Source organism: Patiria miniata, unplaced genomic scaffold (genome assembly GCF_015706575.1).
Source record: "Patiria miniata isolate m_02_andy unplaced genomic scaffold, ASM1570657v1 HiC_scaffold_5, whole genome shotgun sequence".
In the NCBI taxonomy this organism is placed as follows: Eukaryota; Metazoa; Echinodermata; class Asteroidea; order Valvatida; family Asterinidae; genus Patiria; species Patiria miniata.
In genome coordinates, this window is record NW_024037072.1 from 38,691,426 (window position 1) to 38,709,627 (window position 18,202).

The 18,202-nt window shown below is 38.3% G+C and overlaps 1 protein-coding gene across 8 annotated transcripts in view; it reads left to right on the top strand.

Annotated features, from left to right (window-relative positions):
* Positions 1–18,202, top strand: part of LOC119741193 (ryanodine receptor 2-like) — a 78,034-nt gene extending 59,832 nt beyond the window's left edge. For 7 of the 8 annotated variants that reach the window (XM_038216910.1, XM_038216913.1, XM_038216914.1 and 4 more), the window contains 18 exons: positions 940–1,095; positions 2,756–2,984; positions 3,295–3,356; positions 3,938–4,037; positions 4,606–4,692; positions 5,602–5,847; positions 6,881–7,011; positions 7,423–7,465; positions 7,791–7,894; positions 8,221–8,281; positions 9,020–9,166; positions 10,204–10,335; positions 11,063–11,111; positions 11,471–11,578; positions 12,415–12,479; positions 13,208–13,308; positions 13,675–13,726; positions 14,397–18,202. In XM_038216910.1, coding sequence (XP_038072838.1) covers positions 940–1,095; positions 2,756–2,984; positions 3,295–3,356; positions 3,938–4,037; positions 4,606–4,692; positions 5,602–5,847; positions 6,881–7,011; positions 7,423–7,465; positions 7,791–7,894; positions 8,221–8,281; positions 9,020–9,166; positions 10,204–10,335; positions 11,063–11,111; positions 11,471–11,578; positions 12,415–12,479; positions 13,208–13,308; positions 13,675–13,726; positions 14,397–14,486 — 1,963 coding nt within the window. In that variant the 3' untranslated portion in view covers positions 14,487–18,202. The remainder of the gene's footprint in view (positions 1–939; positions 1,096–2,755; positions 2,985–3,294; positions 3,357–3,937; positions 4,038–4,605; positions 4,693–5,601; positions 5,848–6,880; positions 7,012–7,422; positions 7,466–7,790; positions 7,895–8,220; positions 8,282–9,019; positions 9,167–10,203; positions 10,336–11,062; positions 11,112–11,470; positions 11,579–12,414; positions 12,480–13,207; positions 13,309–13,674; positions 13,727–14,396) is intronic. The other variant, XM_038216908.1, reaches the window with a different exon arrangement.

The window sequence follows — 18,202 nt, forward strand, 5'->3', positions numbered from 1 at the left end:
TTCATATGGTTCATTCATACCATGTTCGTTTACTTAATGAATACATTTGCATTAATCGACCTTGTTCATTTCAGCCATAACATTACTAATCTCAAACATCATTTTTGCAGAATCAAGCCCGGTTCATACTTCACGCAAAAGCGAAAGCGAAGCGAAATTCGTGACGTCAACAATACATTCGAAGTGCGTCCACCATTGTTGAGGACATGAATTTCGCTTCGCACATGCTTTTGCGTGAAGTATGAACCGGGCTTCAGCAGGTGCTTAAAGAAAAAATCTTCGAGCATTTTGCAAAGCTGTCAAGATCCCATGAAATGAGTCTTATAAGGACATTTTTCACTGCTTCATTTTCCATATGCATTAGAAACACAATACTCTGCTCTTCATTTTAAAATATCATGCAATCTGGCATTCTGATGACTATAGATGGTATGTTGGTCAAACAGTTGACAATAAGCCAGTTCGGTATTTCAACTGCGCATGCGCACAGTGATATGGATCAAGGGTCATTCGGGATAATCAAAGGCACCTGAACGCACGGGGAGACGGGTGCACAACGTTCATGTGTTACTTGCAAGCAGAATGGGCGTTCGCGTAACATCGCGTCAGCGATTTTATCCCGAATGACCTTTGACCTTGACTACTTCATCGAGATATCGAAATGGCTTATTCCGATTGATTTCCAGTGTGCAAGATTTGTTTGACTCACTAGTCCGTGTACTGCCCCAAACTGCCCTCCCTGCTTCTCCCTGTAGTGCCCAAAACTGCGCTCTATGGTCTCATAGATACTTCAGTGAATAAACACAATGTAATACAATGTAGTACAGGAGCTGATGGGTGAGGAACTACGGTCTCGTTTCTTAAAGTTCGGATCACAAATTTGGTTTTTGTTGAGTCATCCAATGTCTGTCCTTCATTTCATCATATCCCACCCCACAGCAAACTCATTGGTATCCTGCTCGGTAACCGCATACTGGAGGATGCACGCGAGATCACCGGTACCCTCAAGGAAACGCTCAAGGTACCCAACATAGCCCGGCAGCAGGCCTCAGGATTGCATACCATGCAGAACTACGGGTTACCGACTGCCAAGAGGTGATTTATGTCGTGTCACTCTTTGGTTGCTAGCATACAACCCAAAGCATGCTGGGTATTATTAATTGGATACTTCGCCATTAGTTAGTCTACGAGAAAAGTGTATAACAAGTTAGAAACGAAATACATACACTCTTCATTACAGAGACCAAAACTTGATTTTTCCTTAAAGTTTCTGTTGTATTTGTTCATGAATATAGAAACCTCAAAATCACTGTTGCCCTGGTCAATTTGCATTTTATTTAAAACTGGTTTTAATCATCAATTATGAGTTGTTAATATTATTTTTCAGGCATTCAGAGGTCTTGATACAATTTATACAATTCATACATTTTATTCATGAAGCAGCTTTTCTAAACAATCCACAAAAATCATGATATATTCATGCTGTCATTAATATAACCAAAGACACCTTTGTCAACCAAGTAAACCATTTCAAAGTATTCATAAATACTAAGTCACGTCATTTGAAATATTTGCCTAGTCATCATTCTCCACATATCCAAAATTCATTTTAGCAATAATCGTGTTGGTCCAGTTACTTGTATACACATTCTACATGTTTTGATCCATCCCAACCACGTGGGTTTTTTTTCAGCAAAGGAACTGTTCAGTTTATGGAACATATCTTACCTGGAATTTATTGTTAATTCCTGAGATATAAATTCCTTTATCATCAAGCATAGTACCAGTTGGCGCTGAAATTAATTACAGTTTCAATAATTTGAATGTGCCTCCAAAAACGCACTGTTTGAGAACATTGAAGAAACTGGAGGGAAAAAAAGGATACGTTATTACCATTACCCTGCTAAATGCAACAGAAAGCAACAGTGGTATAAAAGTTGGTTGCATACTGTTGCATTTAGCATGCAACTCAAGTCCCATGCTGCAGTTGCATCTTGTTGCATTTAGCAGGGTATACTCATATGTGTAGTTCAAAGGTGATAGAACAGAATCAACTGTTGCATTTGGTCCATTTAGCAGGGTAACTGCATAGTGACAAAGGTGTATAGTCCACTGCACAATAAAGTAGAATCCAGTGTTGCATTTTTGTTTCATTCAGCAGGGTGCTCATTTGAGTCATTTCAGCTGTGTTTGACTTTGTTGCTTTTAGCAGGGTACCCAAAAGAAAACCTAAGGCTGACAGGGATTAGGATTTCTTTGACTACAGAATCCGTTTTCCTATTTCATGATATATTAGCTTGTCCTCTCAAGTAGACACTGTTTTGAGCTGAACAATTGACTAGCCATATTGAAAGAGTTAGTAGTCATTTTAGTTGTTACCCGTCCCGCTGTCTGAACAGTCACAGACCGTAAACAAATCAATCCTCTTCCCCTGCTATGCCTTTAACACTGGCTAGTCACCAACAGTCAGATCATATTTCAAGCAAGCACTGTGACTAGTCAAACTCAGTCAACAGACAAAAACAGACAAGTGGTAGGCACAGCTGGCTTATCAATTACCATTGTCAAAGCATAGCTGTATCAAGTTACATAAACAGTCACAGCAGGTCGATCCTGCTTTATGTACATGTAGGCTGGGAGCTCTTAACTGTTAAAAACAGTCACTTGACTGAGTTGACTGAAAGGATAACTTTGCACAAAATGTATGTTTGCATAGGAGGATTAAAGATTGCTTTCCCTTGTCAATCGTAATCAGTAGCGGGCCCACAGTCTCAGCGTTCGGCATTGACTTCTTCAAGGATCGCAAGTCATCAGACGCCAGCGATCAGAGCGAGAGTGCTGGACAGATGAGAATGAGGCGCAAACGCCGGCAGCTGACTCCGTCTCCAAGCTTTGACTTCGACCGCGATGGGAAGGAGGGCCCGCTGGTACCGCCCTCTACTCCAGGGGCTGACACACCTGAGGCTACAATCGCGGCCATGATCGTAAGATTGACGTTCCTGTTGCTGTGCTTTCCGCATTCAAATCTGTATTGAAATATGCCCTATGTTGCTTCAACGATAGACAACATGCCTGCCTCTCCAATGCAGCCACAAGCATCATTTATGCAAGGGCACAGATCATGTTAGACTTTTTTTCAGAACATTAATCACAGCTGTGTTTGGTCAAATCGCCTAGGAGTGGGGCATCAAACGCAGTTATGTTTGGTATTTTTTTTTATCCTGAGGGCATTGTTATGCAACGTGTCCATAACAAGACACTGTTCAAGAAAAAGTTTTTGTTCTTATTTTTCAGAATGGTTCGGCCAACCAGCCCCGTAACATAATGGATAGAAGAGAAAGCACTGTCTTCCCAAGGTAAAACAAAAAGATCTTTCGGATATTTCATGAGATGGAGTTATACGAAAACTCTGAATGGTTAAGAGGTAGTCCATCTGTCATATCCGAAATGTTTTCATTTAATGAGTCTGGGCATTTCCACAGTAGACAGTTCAACAGTGTGCATAATAAAAGTTATAATCATGAAGTGGATTTTAATTCTGATGAAACGTATCAGTTAGTTACTACAGTGAATTAAAAAAGAAATTATTCATCCAATTTTTTTGCTGTACTAGAAAACAGCTCGAAACACCATGGACAAACTCAATTGATTTTGTGTGTACTAGTTAATTAATTTTTCAAGTAAAAGTAATGGGTGAACTGTTTAAACTACATTTACAATAAAATACAGATAATAAGCTTCAAAATGATATACATGTTTCATTGGTAGCATTTGGATTTTTTTAAGTTTTAGCATTGAGGTTTATCATTCTGGGGAGTTGCCCAAGTTATAACAAGTATCTACACGAAGAGGCGATTTATGACAATTTCTCTAGCTTTTCAAAGTTGTTTTATGTGATTAAGTCTTGAAACGGTTTTCCTGTGTTTTTCTTTTCCAGTTTGTTTTTGGCTCAGGAGCTTGGCCTGCAGAACAAGGATGAGCAAGAAGAAGAGGAATTCTGTGAGCCCAACATGGACAGGGTCAAGCAGACCTTCCTGGTAGGTCAAAGGTCAAATCAGGTCATAGGTCAAAAAGTTAATTTTTGAAAAAAATGAATTTTGTCATTATGTTGTTTAAATAAAGATGGAATATCAGAAACTTCAAAACGGTGATCAACATGGTCAAAAAAATAAGACATTGTCAGAAGTGATTGTACCTTTTGCAATTCTTGCTTCAGTCAATTTTGTTCCCCAAAATACCAGAGCAGAAGTCAAACATGTTAAATGTACACATATCTCTGATTTGTTTCAGTCAACTCTGAATTATGTTGCAATGTTGCTTTAACTTGCATACCTTAATGTTGTAAATTAACTCAAATTCTTCGATTCTTCAAAGCACACTGAGAGGTTTTTGGAGATTGTGCAGGAGTGAGGGAGATATAACCAAGCCTTTGTTACTCAATAGTTTTAAGTATAAAGAATCTATAATTGAGTTCATGGTAATTCCTACACACACACAAAATGGGATTTTGGAGGATTTGCATGATTTGCCCATGACTTGCAGTTATCAACGGTAACCTGTTATCAAAATGCTAAGGTTTTGTTTAATTTATATATTTTTTTTCAGAGTTTCTTTGCCCGAAATTTCTACAACATCAAGTACCTTGCTCTTATCTTGGCCTTCATCATCAATTTGTGTCTACTGTTCTTCCGGGTAAGAAAAACATTTTGTTGTTATGATGAATTTATGTATGGACTGATAGTTTATGCATTTTATATGGAGTATAGACTTCAGACCGAGGTATAAGTTGAGTCAATCACTAGTTGCATCTGGAGTCCGATCACTTGCAACAGGGGATGAACAATGACAAAGGAAAACCCTTTTCACATATTATTGGAATAGCTTGTCATGTGACATGAGAATGGAGGACTTGTGATTGACTTTTGATTGACTTGTGATGACTTGTGATTGACTTGTGATTGACTTGTGATGACTTGTGATGACTTGTGATTGACTTGTGATTGACTTGTGTTGGCTTGTGATTGACTTGTGATGGCTTATGATGACTTGTGATGGCTTGTGTTGACTTGCAATGACTTGGGATGACTTGTGATTGACTTGTGATTGACTTGTGATTGACTTGTGATTGACTTGTGATGACTTGTGATGACTTGTGATTGACTTGTGAGCTCCTGACTGAGATACGGAGTGCTGTGGCCTAATGGTCCGGTGCATTGAACTCAAGATCTTGCGGGTAATTCTGCAAATTGTGAGTCAGCCTGGGGTTATGGTGCGTGTGTCCTTGGGCAAGGCACTCACTCACTCACCCAGGAGTTACTTTGAGGGCAGAGATGGTTGTGTGTTTGATTCTAGTCAATTGCATGTATCCGGCAGCATTGAGCTTTATACTCCCAAGGGAGCTGAGATAGTCTTTTGAATGTTTTCATTGGTTCAATGAGCAAGGATAATAATAATGATAATAATAATGTACTGTGTACTGAGCATCTGTCTGTTGGATATATACACTAAATAAATCCCATATTATTATTATTGTAGCTACCTAATTTTTTTGTCACCTTAACAAAAAAATCATTTCAATATGGATATCATTTGCTTTTTCAGGTGTCTGTATTGCTGGCCGACGCCTCTCCTCTTCCCGAGGCCAACCCTTTCGACGAGATCAACTCCACCATCACCGGCAATGGGGAGACTCCTCCCCCTACCCCAGACGAGGAAACCGAATCCGAGGCAGAGGAGATTATCATCTTACAAGAGGGTGTCATGCATCTTGAACCCCTCCTACAGTTGCTGTGCATCATTCACACTCTGGTCTCCGTCTCCATGCTGATTGCTTACTGCGCTCTCAAGGTGAGTCTGGGGCCCAATGTCATGGCTCTGCTAACCACAGCAATTCCGCGCTTACGGTCACCATTCTGTGCTAACAGCGCTGGCAGAAAATTCCATGCTAACCCTATGAGCGCAGAGTTTGCATTGTTACGGGATGTACGCATAAAGTCAAAAGCCCTCGCTGACCAGGGCCCAATTTCATAGCACTGCTTAATGGTAAGCAGAAAAGTTGTGCTTACTAAAGCAGAAAATCATGCTGCTGCTTAAGCACTATTTCATGCCGTGAATGTGCTAATGCTTGTGCATGCATGGAGATTCTATTGTTAATACGTCACTGATTTAAGCAAGTTTTTCTTCTGGGGTTAAGCATGCTTTTGCTGTGCTTACTGCTTAACAGTCCTTATGAAATAGATGGAGGCTTGGTAAGCACAAAGTCGACTGTTAAGCAGCGCTTTGAAATTGGGCCGTGCGAATTGCAAAATGTGCCTACCGTAAGCACAGAATTATCTCCTACAGCCTAAGCATTTCTTTTTTCCCACTAATGGTAAGCACAGCCACAAATTTGGGCCAAGAGCTATTTTAATCAGATAAAGATTTACGGTAGCATCATGTGACAATTTTTTTTTTTTTTTGTGTAGTTTGTGAGGTTCTGAAACACAGACGCACAGAAAAATAGGTTTTTCTCATGGTGCTACCAAATTTTTTTATTTTATTGCTTTTTTCACCATTCGCAAACCTTCAAATCCTGTTTTTCATTTGTTTAATGGAGGTTCCTTCAAAGGAACAAACATTGTTTCTTTTGGGTAATCCTCAGGGCCCAGGCAGGTTTTATTTATCATTTCCTCTTTTTTTTCCTTCATCTGCTTTCTTAATAAAGTTCTTTAGAAAGAAAGTAACATGTACAAATTTTCAATTCAACAATTTGCTAACTTTTCAGGATTAGGCTTACCTAATTATAAATTTGATTAAAGTATTAGTCCCTGTAATGCCAGAAACCCTCTGAACACTCAATGGTGTTATAAATTCATCATGGAATAAATGCAATTTCATCCAGGTTCCTCTTGCCATCTTCAAGAGGGAGAAGGAGATTGCTCGTAAGCTGGAGTTTGAAGGAGCCTGGATTGAGGAGCAGCCGACACGAGATGACATTAAAGGACAATGGGACTCGCTAGCCATCAGCACTAGGTATATAATGATATACTACAATCCAAACTTCAGCTCAAAGCAACCCTATCATCAGTATTGCATTGTTAATTGACTTGGCTCTCCCCAGTACCGCAATGTTTTTTCAATCATCATGGTTGTGTAGAAATCACTAGATCACTAAATGGACCACAATTTGAAAATTCACTTTTTTGAACCTAGGGTTTCACTATCAAGAAATGATTAAAATGAAAAGTGTTGTGTGTAAAGTGTGTTCTTTGAACTTCATCCTTTCATGTGATGTAAAAAAAACCACCAGGCCATATGATTAGTTCAGGTATGTACTTCAGTATATCTGGATTTGGTGCAGTCTTTATAAATGTTGTGATTTGGTGCCTAAATCTCCACTTTATTGCTGCTTCAATACTTTCTGATTTTTTTTTGCCCCACAAGATCATTTCCTGTCAACTACTGGGACAAGTTTGTCAAAAGAAAGGTGAGACCTCCTCTTTTTTACAACAAAATTCTTGACCCCAAAAAAATTCAAAACTTCGCAAAAAAATGTGTCACATTTCCTCTACATCCCCACATATTATGGATGCACCAGTGCCATGTAGACACTACAGTTCATGTACATGTACATTCCAGGTGCATACTTTGCACTTAAACATGCACAAACCACTGTGTGCAAACAGTTTGTCCAACATACATGTACCTAAGCTTCTGTGAGTGGTCACATAGCGTCCATTAGGTTTTCTTGCATGGTCTCCTTATTGTATACGCAAAGTGTTTCAAACGCCATTTTGTCTGCTCCTTTCAAGGTCATGGAGAAATACGGGGAGAGTCTTGGAGAAGAGAAGCTCAGTGAAATCCTGGGATTGGACGGTGAATCTAGCAAGCCACCGCAGGGGATAATAAGTGCACTGTGAGTACAGTCGTTGGTTGTGACATTGCAGTGTTGCTAGGAATGTGTGGCCTAGTGGTTAGGGTTTGTGACCCATCATCAGAGGGTCAGGGGTTTGAATCTTTAACTTGTAGTTGGACTGGCAGGCTTCTGATCCAGGCCAGGGTGACAAGAAATCTTCCCATCAGTTGTTTGGATGCCGTGGAAAGTGCATGGAGATAAATGCTTGCCTAATAAGTCATGAAAGACAGCTTGTGACAGACTTTATTTGTTACTTCACTTTACTTCATTTGCTGAATACTATGGTGTTTAAAAGACATTGACGTAGTCTTTTTCCATTTTCCCAGGTTACATGCCCTTGACTGGAAGTACCAGCTCTGGAAGTGTGGTGTCATCTGCACGGACAGGGTGAGTGTTGCAAGAAATGTGTCCGTATACAGTGGAACGCCGCTATAACGAACATCACAGGATCCACTGAAAACGTTCGTAATAGCGATCTTCGGTATAGCGATTTTAAGCTGCTGGTGCTCACTTTTCAATAAATAAATAACACGCCCTGGTAGTTACCTGGTTACTGAAAGACGACTTTAAACATGTGCCGACTATTGAATTATGTAATTACATGTACACAGTTTTTGAGCTTACTAATACCTACAGCAACGGGTGTATTTCCCCTTCTATTCCTTGGAGAAATAATAGTCACTTGTCGCTCTTCTGTTGACATTTTTCAACAACAGTGTTCGGTACGTTTTGTACAAAAACAATTAATTGGGAGCCAAGGACGATGTTCGGTGTAGTCGAATGTTCAGTATAGTGGTGTTCGGTATAGCGACGTTTCACTGTATCTAGTTTGTCTCTGCTAGATAAATAAGCCAAAATTGTTCTGTATTTTTTTCTTCTCATAAGTTGAACATGCAAACATGGCAAGCATGTCATAACGACCTCTGATTCATGTTGACTTCATTTGAATATTTGCCCCAACACTGATGGGCTCTGTGTGTCTCGTGTGTGTATACTTAACTCTGCCATTCCAGTGAGGTAAAATGGTCACAGTCCATTGCAAAGCAGCTAAAGCTTTGAAGCCTGTCATATACCTTTTTTTTCAGTCTAAAATGCATCAAGTACGTGTTCCTTTCTTTCTTGCAGTCGTTCCTGTACATAGCCTGGTACCTGACCTTCTCACTGCTGGGTCATGTCAACCCTTTCTTCTTTGCGGCTCATCTGCTAGACATGGCCATGGGATTCAAGACACTACGCACAGTACTACAGTCAGTCACACACAACGGCAAACAGGTAAGATAGGTAGTGCTAAATCTTATGTTTCCATGAAAGAAATCGTACAGCGTGTGTCCATAAAAATGTAGCAGTCAATCCATAAATATTAAAAATAGTAGCACTCTCTTTTTGCAAAACCTACCTATAGAGTCTGAAGGTGTAGTAAATACTCTACACAATGGTCTTTATTCCATCTCATTTAGACATCCCAGTCCAGAGATACAGCTCATTCAATGAAAGGACTTGAATTCCAAGTTGGGCCACTTTTCAGATTATCTGGTATCTAATGAAAGGCATCCATGTATCACACACCAAGAAGGTGTGTGAATGCCTGTCATTAGATACAAGATAATCTGAAAAGTTTTTGATAGCCTTCACAAGCTTTGCCGTAACTTTAAAATGAAAGGTCCAACTCGCACAGAACAAATATCATGTCAAGGGTAAAGAAACACTCTATCATCTCAGGGTAAGTTTATAACAAAAAACACAATTTAGTTTCCTCAGAAAAAAAATGTTGTTTGACTACTACATTTGTATTTCAGACACACTGTATAACTCCTCCCATACTGGTTCTGTGCAGGAAAACGCTAAGAACAATGCTTTGCACTACTCTGCTCTTAATGGAAAGCAAACCTCAAAATTCAAATCCCAGGAGTTGCTGTTCAGATTAATCATAACGGTCCACACGATAATACTACCTCATTATAGTGTGTACAAGTGTGTACAGTGCGGGTGAAAGGATTTGCAACTTTAAAATGCACATAAACGTGAAATCTGTTTGATTTTCCATGTAGCCTGGTTGTCATTTCGAAAATTCCCTAAAAATGGCGTACAAAAGCTTTCCTCTTCATTATCTGAGAAGTTACTGAGTAATTTACAAAGTTTTTTACGGGTACCCGAACCGGTAACCAGGAACCCGGTTCTGATGCACAGCACTAGTCGGATATTTATCACTGCTGTGATTGGTCAGATCATCTTGGAGGCGGGGCTTAAGGATCGCTCTATTGAGCACCGTTCCATACCAATGAAAACCTTGTTGTTATCTTGTTTGTTAGCTGATGCTGACTGTTCTGATGACCTGTGTCATCATCTACCTGTACACCGTCCTGGCGTTCAACTTCTTCCGCAAGTTCTACATGAAAGACGAAGACGGACAGTTAGAGTACAAGTGTCACAACATGATGACGGTTAGTAGTTTGTCTTCAAGCCCTTTAGAGGGGAGAGGCCAATTTGACACCAAAAAAATTAACACGGTGGTGTAATTATAATCCATTTATGTCAAATTTGATTTAATATTGTATGAAACTTGGGTCAGCTGCACAACGTTCTCGCATACTTCTGTCACAGGCAAAATGGCATGTGGCTTTCATCAAAAGACAAAGTTTGGCATTTCTCCTGTCTGCATGATAAGTTGGGTACGACAGGTTTAAGGCTGGCCACAATTAATCAATAAAATTGTTCATTTTCAATATGTCGGAAACTGAAATGACTTTGTAAAGTATGCTATAATTTGTTATGGCAATCAAGGTTTTACGCACTCCAACACTTTCTTGGAATGTGTCAAAACTGAATTGTTCAATTTGAAATGTTGTGCAAGTTTTTGCAACATTTAATGTTTGCATATAAGTTTAGTTACACCATTATGTACATTTTTTGTGTGGCTCCTGGTTTTAGACTCTTTTTAAGGAGGACGGAGGTTGTTTTGTGTTAGGGTTTTGGACTGATTCTGATATTGTTGCAGGTTAATCCTTTTGACAAGTCTACTGAAATGTCAGTATAGGACTCAAATATTGGCAAGGCTTTTGATTACCAGTAGGATTCTACTGTATTTTGAGATGCTTTGTTGAAAATCTGTAAACAATTCTGCAGAGTAATTCCTTGATTAACAAGATTCTTGTTTATTTTGTTCCTCAGTGTTTCATCTTCCATCTGCATTCTGGGCTCCGTGCAGGAGGTGGCATTGGTGAGTCATAACTCAAAGCCTATCATTCATTCTATTATATTTGTTTTCTTGGCATGTTTGTTTAGGATTTAACAAATTTAATTGTTTAGTGGTTTTATTTTAGGCTTGTGACAAATCGGCAATAAAGGTCTGGAAAACATTTTGATGGCACTCCATGTACTGCATTCATGTTTTATGTATCATCATTAAAAAAAAAATTTAAAAAAATAAAATAAAATTAGTAAGAAAAGAACATCCTGTTTTTGCATGTATTAATGAGGCCTATTGGGTTAATCCACCTCTTTTGTAAATCAATTCCATATGAATTTCCAGAAGGTGATTTCTAACTGAAATATTAATGTCGTCTTTTTTTCTTCCAGCTGATGAGATTGAGCCTCCAGACGGCGACGACTATGAGTTATACCGCATCATCTTTGACATCACCTTCTTCTTCTTTGTCATCATCATCTTGCTTGCTATCATCCAAGGTACTTTGTCCACTTACAGATCAAGTCACACAAGGCAATTTTTACAGACAACTCAGAGGCAACCAACTTCCATGCAAACTAAAGGAACCCTTGCGAAGAAGCTTATTTTTCCAAACAGTGTTGGATAACTCCTTAAAACATTTAAACACAGAGTTAGAATTTGTCTGGCACTTCCTTGTTGATAGATTGCCTGAAAGTGAAACAAGTTGCCTGAAGGTTGTCTTGTGTGACACCTATCCTATCCAAGGGTGCTGATTACAGGATTACAGGGTAGTACCCCAAATAATATTTTGAAGGAAATGCAAAGTATTGGAGGTACCTTTCACCATGATTGAGGTACCTTCTGTGTGAAAGCATTGGGAGCTTAATGAATGGTTGACCACGGATGACATGTTAAACAAAATCTATCCAATAAGAGATGTAACAAGTTTGCCGTAAGATGCAATGGCCAACTTGCACATTGCTCAACGAAATGCACAAGACACGTGTGTCACATTGTACCAGTGTTGTAGTCCAGTCCATCACAAGTCCCCATAAGTCCACCACGAGTCCCTCACAAATCATCAATTGTAAAATCAAATCACAAGCTAGTTAAACAAACTTTGACAAAGGTATTCCTTTGTTACTGTTAATCTCCTGTTAGTTGTGATCGGCCTTTTGAATTGATTTGTATTTTACTTGTGACTGGACTTTTGAAATGACTTGTGATTTACTTGTGAGTGGACTTTGTGACAGACTGGTGTTGACTCACACTAACAGGGAGGCCACTAGTTGTGAGGACCAGCATAAACCCGTGTAAGGGGATCCTCATGTTTTGTCTTTCTCTTTCTTTGCAGGTCTGATCATTGATGCCTTTGGGGAGTTGAGAGATCAACTGGAGCAAGTCAAGAGTGATATGGAGGTAGGTTGGAGAGACACAGAGAGTACATGCTTTGTTGAGTGGAAGTCTGTCATCCATAATAATTGTAATGCTTATGTAGCACTTTCCATCGTATCAACAATCTCAAAACACTTGACAATTATTACCCCGTTCATCAGGCCACGAGACCACATGGCAGCCGATATCAGCGCAGATTCGGTCTCTACCCTAACAGGTACCCATTTATACTCCTGGGTGGAGAGAGGCAACTGTAGTGAAGTGTCTTGCCCAAGGGCACAAACACTATGTTCCTGGCAGGGTTTGGACCCACACACCACCGTACTTGAGTCAAACACCGTAACCACTGTACCATGGCATTCTACATTATAATGCTGCGTTCTAAATAAATTGGAGATGTTCATATAAGGAGCATTTATGTGACAAATAGAGTTGCAACGTATCTCTGTTTAAGAACGTTACCATCAAAGTAATTAGTCCAGCAGAAATCTCCTTGCTTTTAACAATGAAGTGTCTGAAATTCACATACAGAATGTCGGCACTCAGATTTGTCATACATTTATGACCTGAATTTTAAGAAATGTTAGAAGAATGAGATTTTTTCAGCTTGGAGCAGCACTACTATGTCATAATAGGCGCCTCCTAGAAGAGTGCACAGACATGACAAAACAATTAACGGCTGATCGTAAAATTGCATGGGATGGCCAGGACTTTTCACAATTTAACAGGGAATATTGTTTGATTTTCTTCAGACCAAGTGTTTCATCTGTGGGATCGGCAGTGAGTACTTTGACAAGACCCCCCACGGCTTTGAGCTGCACACATCCAAAGAGCATGACCTCTCCAACTATATGTGAGTATTGATGATTTACATTGCCAACCCCCCCCCCCCCAAAAAAAAACAAAAAAACATATTTTTTTTAAATGTACTTGTCAGTGTGGTATTTTTGCTCGTTGTTTTTTCTTCAATACTTTGGCTTAATGTCCATTAATTTTTAGCTTGATACAAAATAAATTTCAGCCAAAGTTTAATGGAATTACTTATCCGGCCATTGAGCAGTTGAGTTCAACAGTGATTTGCAATCCTCTTCATCCATCAAATATTTCTTTCCAAAGAAATGCAAACATTTTACAAACTCCCAAACAAGCTTCTAACAAATAAAACAAATTTGGAGCACGCCAATTGTCTGTTGATTGATCTTGACTGTATTTTCCGTAGGTTCTTCCTGATGTATCTCATCAATAAGCCAGAAACAGAACACACCGGACAGGTCAGTTATGTTATACAATCATGACACGTTTCATATTTTGATAGGATTTCCATTTTTCCCCCTCCTTTCATACCCATTATTTGCTCCATTTTCAGCATTCTGTACTGTAGACATTACACTTTTTGGGGTCTGCAGGACACATTTTCCTATTTTTTTCTGCTGGTCAAATATCATGTCTGGTTATAAAAAAGGTAATGTCTCAATCTTACCCCTCCCGAATCCTTCAGAATCCACAAAGGAGTTTGGAAAGGTTTGGGCATGATTAGGGAAATTTAAAACCCATTCACTTTTACTTTACAGGGGAATTGTATGATGACCCTTGTACAGAGAATGTACCAACGGTTGGATTTCTGAGGATTCAAGGTTTTTGGGCGAAATGTTTTGGGAGTTAGGGTTAACTGTTTGATAGCAAAACAGTGACTACTTTGATGCAATAGAAATTGTCCTTTTTTTGACTGAAAGTGGAAATAAATGTGAATTCAAAAAAGGAAGCCATCTTAGGTTTTACTCGAGTTACCGTCAGCAGGCTGACTCAGTAGAACAGGTCTGGAGAGGTAACATGAATATTTGTAACAATCAGGGAAACACTGCTATCTTGACGGTAGCTTATTGGAGCACTGTACCATGTTTTGTTTCATATGTTTAATGTTAATATTGATAACATTTCCAGGAGTCGTACGTCTGGCAGCTCTACCAGCGACGGTGTTGGGACTTCTTCCCCGTCGGTGACTGCTTCCGGAAACAGTATGAAGAGGAGTAGAAAGCTTGGACAACTGTGCACGCCCCTGGATCCTTAGGGTTACAGGTTCTGAGTCTTCGGACATGCCTGGTACCTAAGAATTGACGACGCTATCGACAAAAAGTGTCACAAGTCCTGGTCACCCAGAATCCTTTTGTAGTGGAAGATCCAGGATTTGTTTTTACAGAGTGTGGCCGAGGCATTGAAGTCAATTCACATACAGAAACTATAAATACCTGAAGCAATGAAGTGAGATCTGCAATACTATTCAGGAAACAATGTGGCATTTCTTCAAGTAATGTATAACTTTTGTCAAATGGATTGAACTGTTATTACTCAACATACTCCCCTCCCCCCCCCCCCCCCCCCTCCCCAAATAAAAAATTCCCGTTTTCTACATCAGCATTCTTGTGACTGTATTTAGCGCATTTGTTGAGACAGCAGTCAAGGGCAGAAAAAAGGTCAAGGTCAAATCAAGTGACCTCTGACCTCAACGTGAAGAACTCCACAAAGGTCACAATTTGCAGTTCTTTGACATGGGTTTGGTGCAATAGGGTTTTGTGGGAGGTTGCTTTCAGCCGTTGTTTACTTATCAAATTGGACAGGATCATGGAATCAAGGTTAAATAGTGCTGCAGTGAACTTTATGCATTAACCCTTGGTGACCTTTGAATTATCAGAATTGTGACCTTTGACCCCTCAAGTTAAGTTTTGAATACAATTTAATTGTCAAGTTAGGAATCCGTGCACATGTATTCACTCCAATACATTTTTTTTTATGCAATTGTTGAAATCTTGCAATGGAAAATTTTATTGCATCCTTTTGCTGCGAAAATTGATTCCAGAAGCCAAAGTTTTTCTTGATAATTTATCAAGATATATATATTTACGGAGAGTTTATTGATTGATACCTTGGGTTTTTTTTATTAAAAAATATGAAAATTGTGAGTTTTCGCAACCATTTTGCTAAAACTTGAAATTATTGCAGACTCCAGCGTGGAAAGCAATCAAACGGAAGTAGTAATGTTGACTTTTTATGAAAAGAGTTTCGAAGGAATATCTTTATAAGTGACATATCTCAAGTACTTTTTCGAACATTTGAATGGTTATAAATTGTTGAGATTAGCAGTATGGTTTTGAGTGCAAATAAACCAAATGTTATATGAAGAAATTAACACCAATTAAATAACATTATATCGCTAGGATTGATTGACAGTACAATTTTTTGCAATATATTCAAACATTTAGTTCTGAATTTATTTTTGTGTTTGTTTTGGTTTTATGTTCTGATAACTGCCCATATTTTGTTGATGTTTCTATTAAACCGTTAAAAAAGGGAGATTGAAAATTCAAGATTTGATGCTGAATTTAATAATTTGTTGAGCAGAATGTGATTTTTGGATTTTTATCCTGTTTTTGGAACTGAAAATGGAAATTGCATAATTGTCACTAATAATATGAACAAAAAATGGTCCTGGGTCACGGAAAACACTTAGTGACACAAAATGAATGTTGAACTTGAATTACAGAGTGATCAGTAGATCTGCAATTCTCACATCATAATCAGAACACAATTTCATTGAGATTTTTGGCAGAAAATGTTGCTAAGCCAATTTATGTACTCGGTAAACGCTCAACTATGAATCAGTAACATGCAGCATTAATTTTTATATCATGTTTGGATACTTTTATTTCATTGGTCTAGAACGGCCACGCGGCCACTCCATAAAAATGACTGCTCACTTCAAATACACTGCCTTGCATATAAATTACCCTATATGCACTGTGTTGCAAATACATTACCTCATATACACAACGTTGCATACAAATTATCTCCTATACACCGCATAAATAGTTCTGTGCTTATTTAGTGGCTTTATGAAATTATTCAGATTTTTTTTGTTTGGGGGTGTAATAAATTTCCCTCCAATTCGGTCCGAGAGAGTGAATACACTTTGTATATTATTGTGATTTTTAATGGATGAGTGTGGATTATCAAAAAGTATTCTTATTTTCTCTTTGGATTTGAAGGACAACAGTTGAATGTAAATGCGAAACTCTGTAATGATAGGAATTGTTGGGCAACGTTGGAGAAGACAGCCCTGCCAGTTTTGAAAAAAAATATGCCCATTGTTGTTGCATGTCTAACATACTAGACATAATATCACTTGTAATCAATCATGTGCCTTGGAATTTACACCAGAACAACTTTTGTAGAACTATGATTTTTGTTAAAACTAATATCTTCAAAACAGACACCAGACTGTTTGAATTAACCAAAGGATTTTTGAAGTTAAATTAACATTTGTAATAATTCTTGAATAGTAGATGTGATTTAAATGCTTGGGCATAGTAGATTTTTCAGGAAAGTTGAAAGCTTACAGTTAGTCAAGATAAAAAAGCAGTATGTTTTGTTGATTTGTTGAATACAGCCAACAAACAGAGAAATGGTGTCACACAAAAGCAACAACTCGTCTGTTTTTAATTTTTTCTTTGCACAGAATTTAATTTTTGTAACCAACACGTTTTTGTACTTGTTGGAAGTTTCTAAAGAGCTTGATGTGACGTTATCTAAACAGAACAGGCGTCTGTGTTATTCATAAAAGTTGTAACAACTCATAAAAGCAAGGAAGTGAAATGTATTGGTTTGGACACTTTTCTTCATCAGTATTTTTACTTGCATACTTCTTAACTTGGACCCCAAGTATTGGGATAGTTCATGTACCTGCAGACCGCAGATAGAGGGTCATGATGTTAATTTGGCGACAAAAGCAGTCATTTCTGTTTGTCAAGCTGCATGCTGACATACAAGTACAGGGGTAGTGTATCAGTGCTGATTGGTTGGTTACAAGATTTTGTCGGTGTGTGATCAGTTGCTTTTAAAAGGAGAGGACACATGGATGGTTTTGAGCCTCTGTGCACTTCTGTAGACTAAATTACCTCTAGATTAATTCATTTTTGTTTGTTGAGGAGTTGTTTACTTGTCTAATGTCATGTTCTTTAACCACATTATTTTTGACTCTTTATGAGGCTTGTGCTGAAAAGACTGGTTCCTTTGTGTTATGTTGTGCTTCACATTGAACATGAATATGGGTACTATACCAAGATGGCTGCCGCAAGACATGTAAGGTTGTGTATTTAGGGTTTTTAGAACTTGCATAAGGAACAAAATGGTCTGTTACTTCTGACAAAGACTGGTCTTTGGAAAAAGACGATGAAAGTATGTTCGTGGAACATATTTCGTAAAAAAATGGTTTACTTTGGTATATTGTTATTAACTCAGTTGTATTAATGAGGCAATCACATTTTCTTCTCGGCAAAAGTTGTTTATAAATATATTTATATATATAATTTATACACATTGCAAAAAAAAATTGTTTTGTATTCATATAAAAAAAAATCTTTACAAATTAGTGTCTTGTAAGTGTAATAGTTTTGACGATTGATTATTTTGTTTTGTTGAAAATAGTTGTACAACTTGTGTTACCAAATAGAGATTTTATTGTTCATACATAATAAGCTTGGGAAACCTTTGGTTTGGCTAGATATCTACTGAGCTTGATATTTTTTTTCTTTCGTGAATGAAATAGAATCAACGAATGAAATACAGATTGTTACCGTAGTTTATCATTTTTGTGCAATTTTAAGTGTTTTGTGAATGAACTGTAGCGCCAACTTCAGGTATTTTGAAATGTTTAGACAACGCATATTGTAATAAAACACTGAATTGTTAGCTAA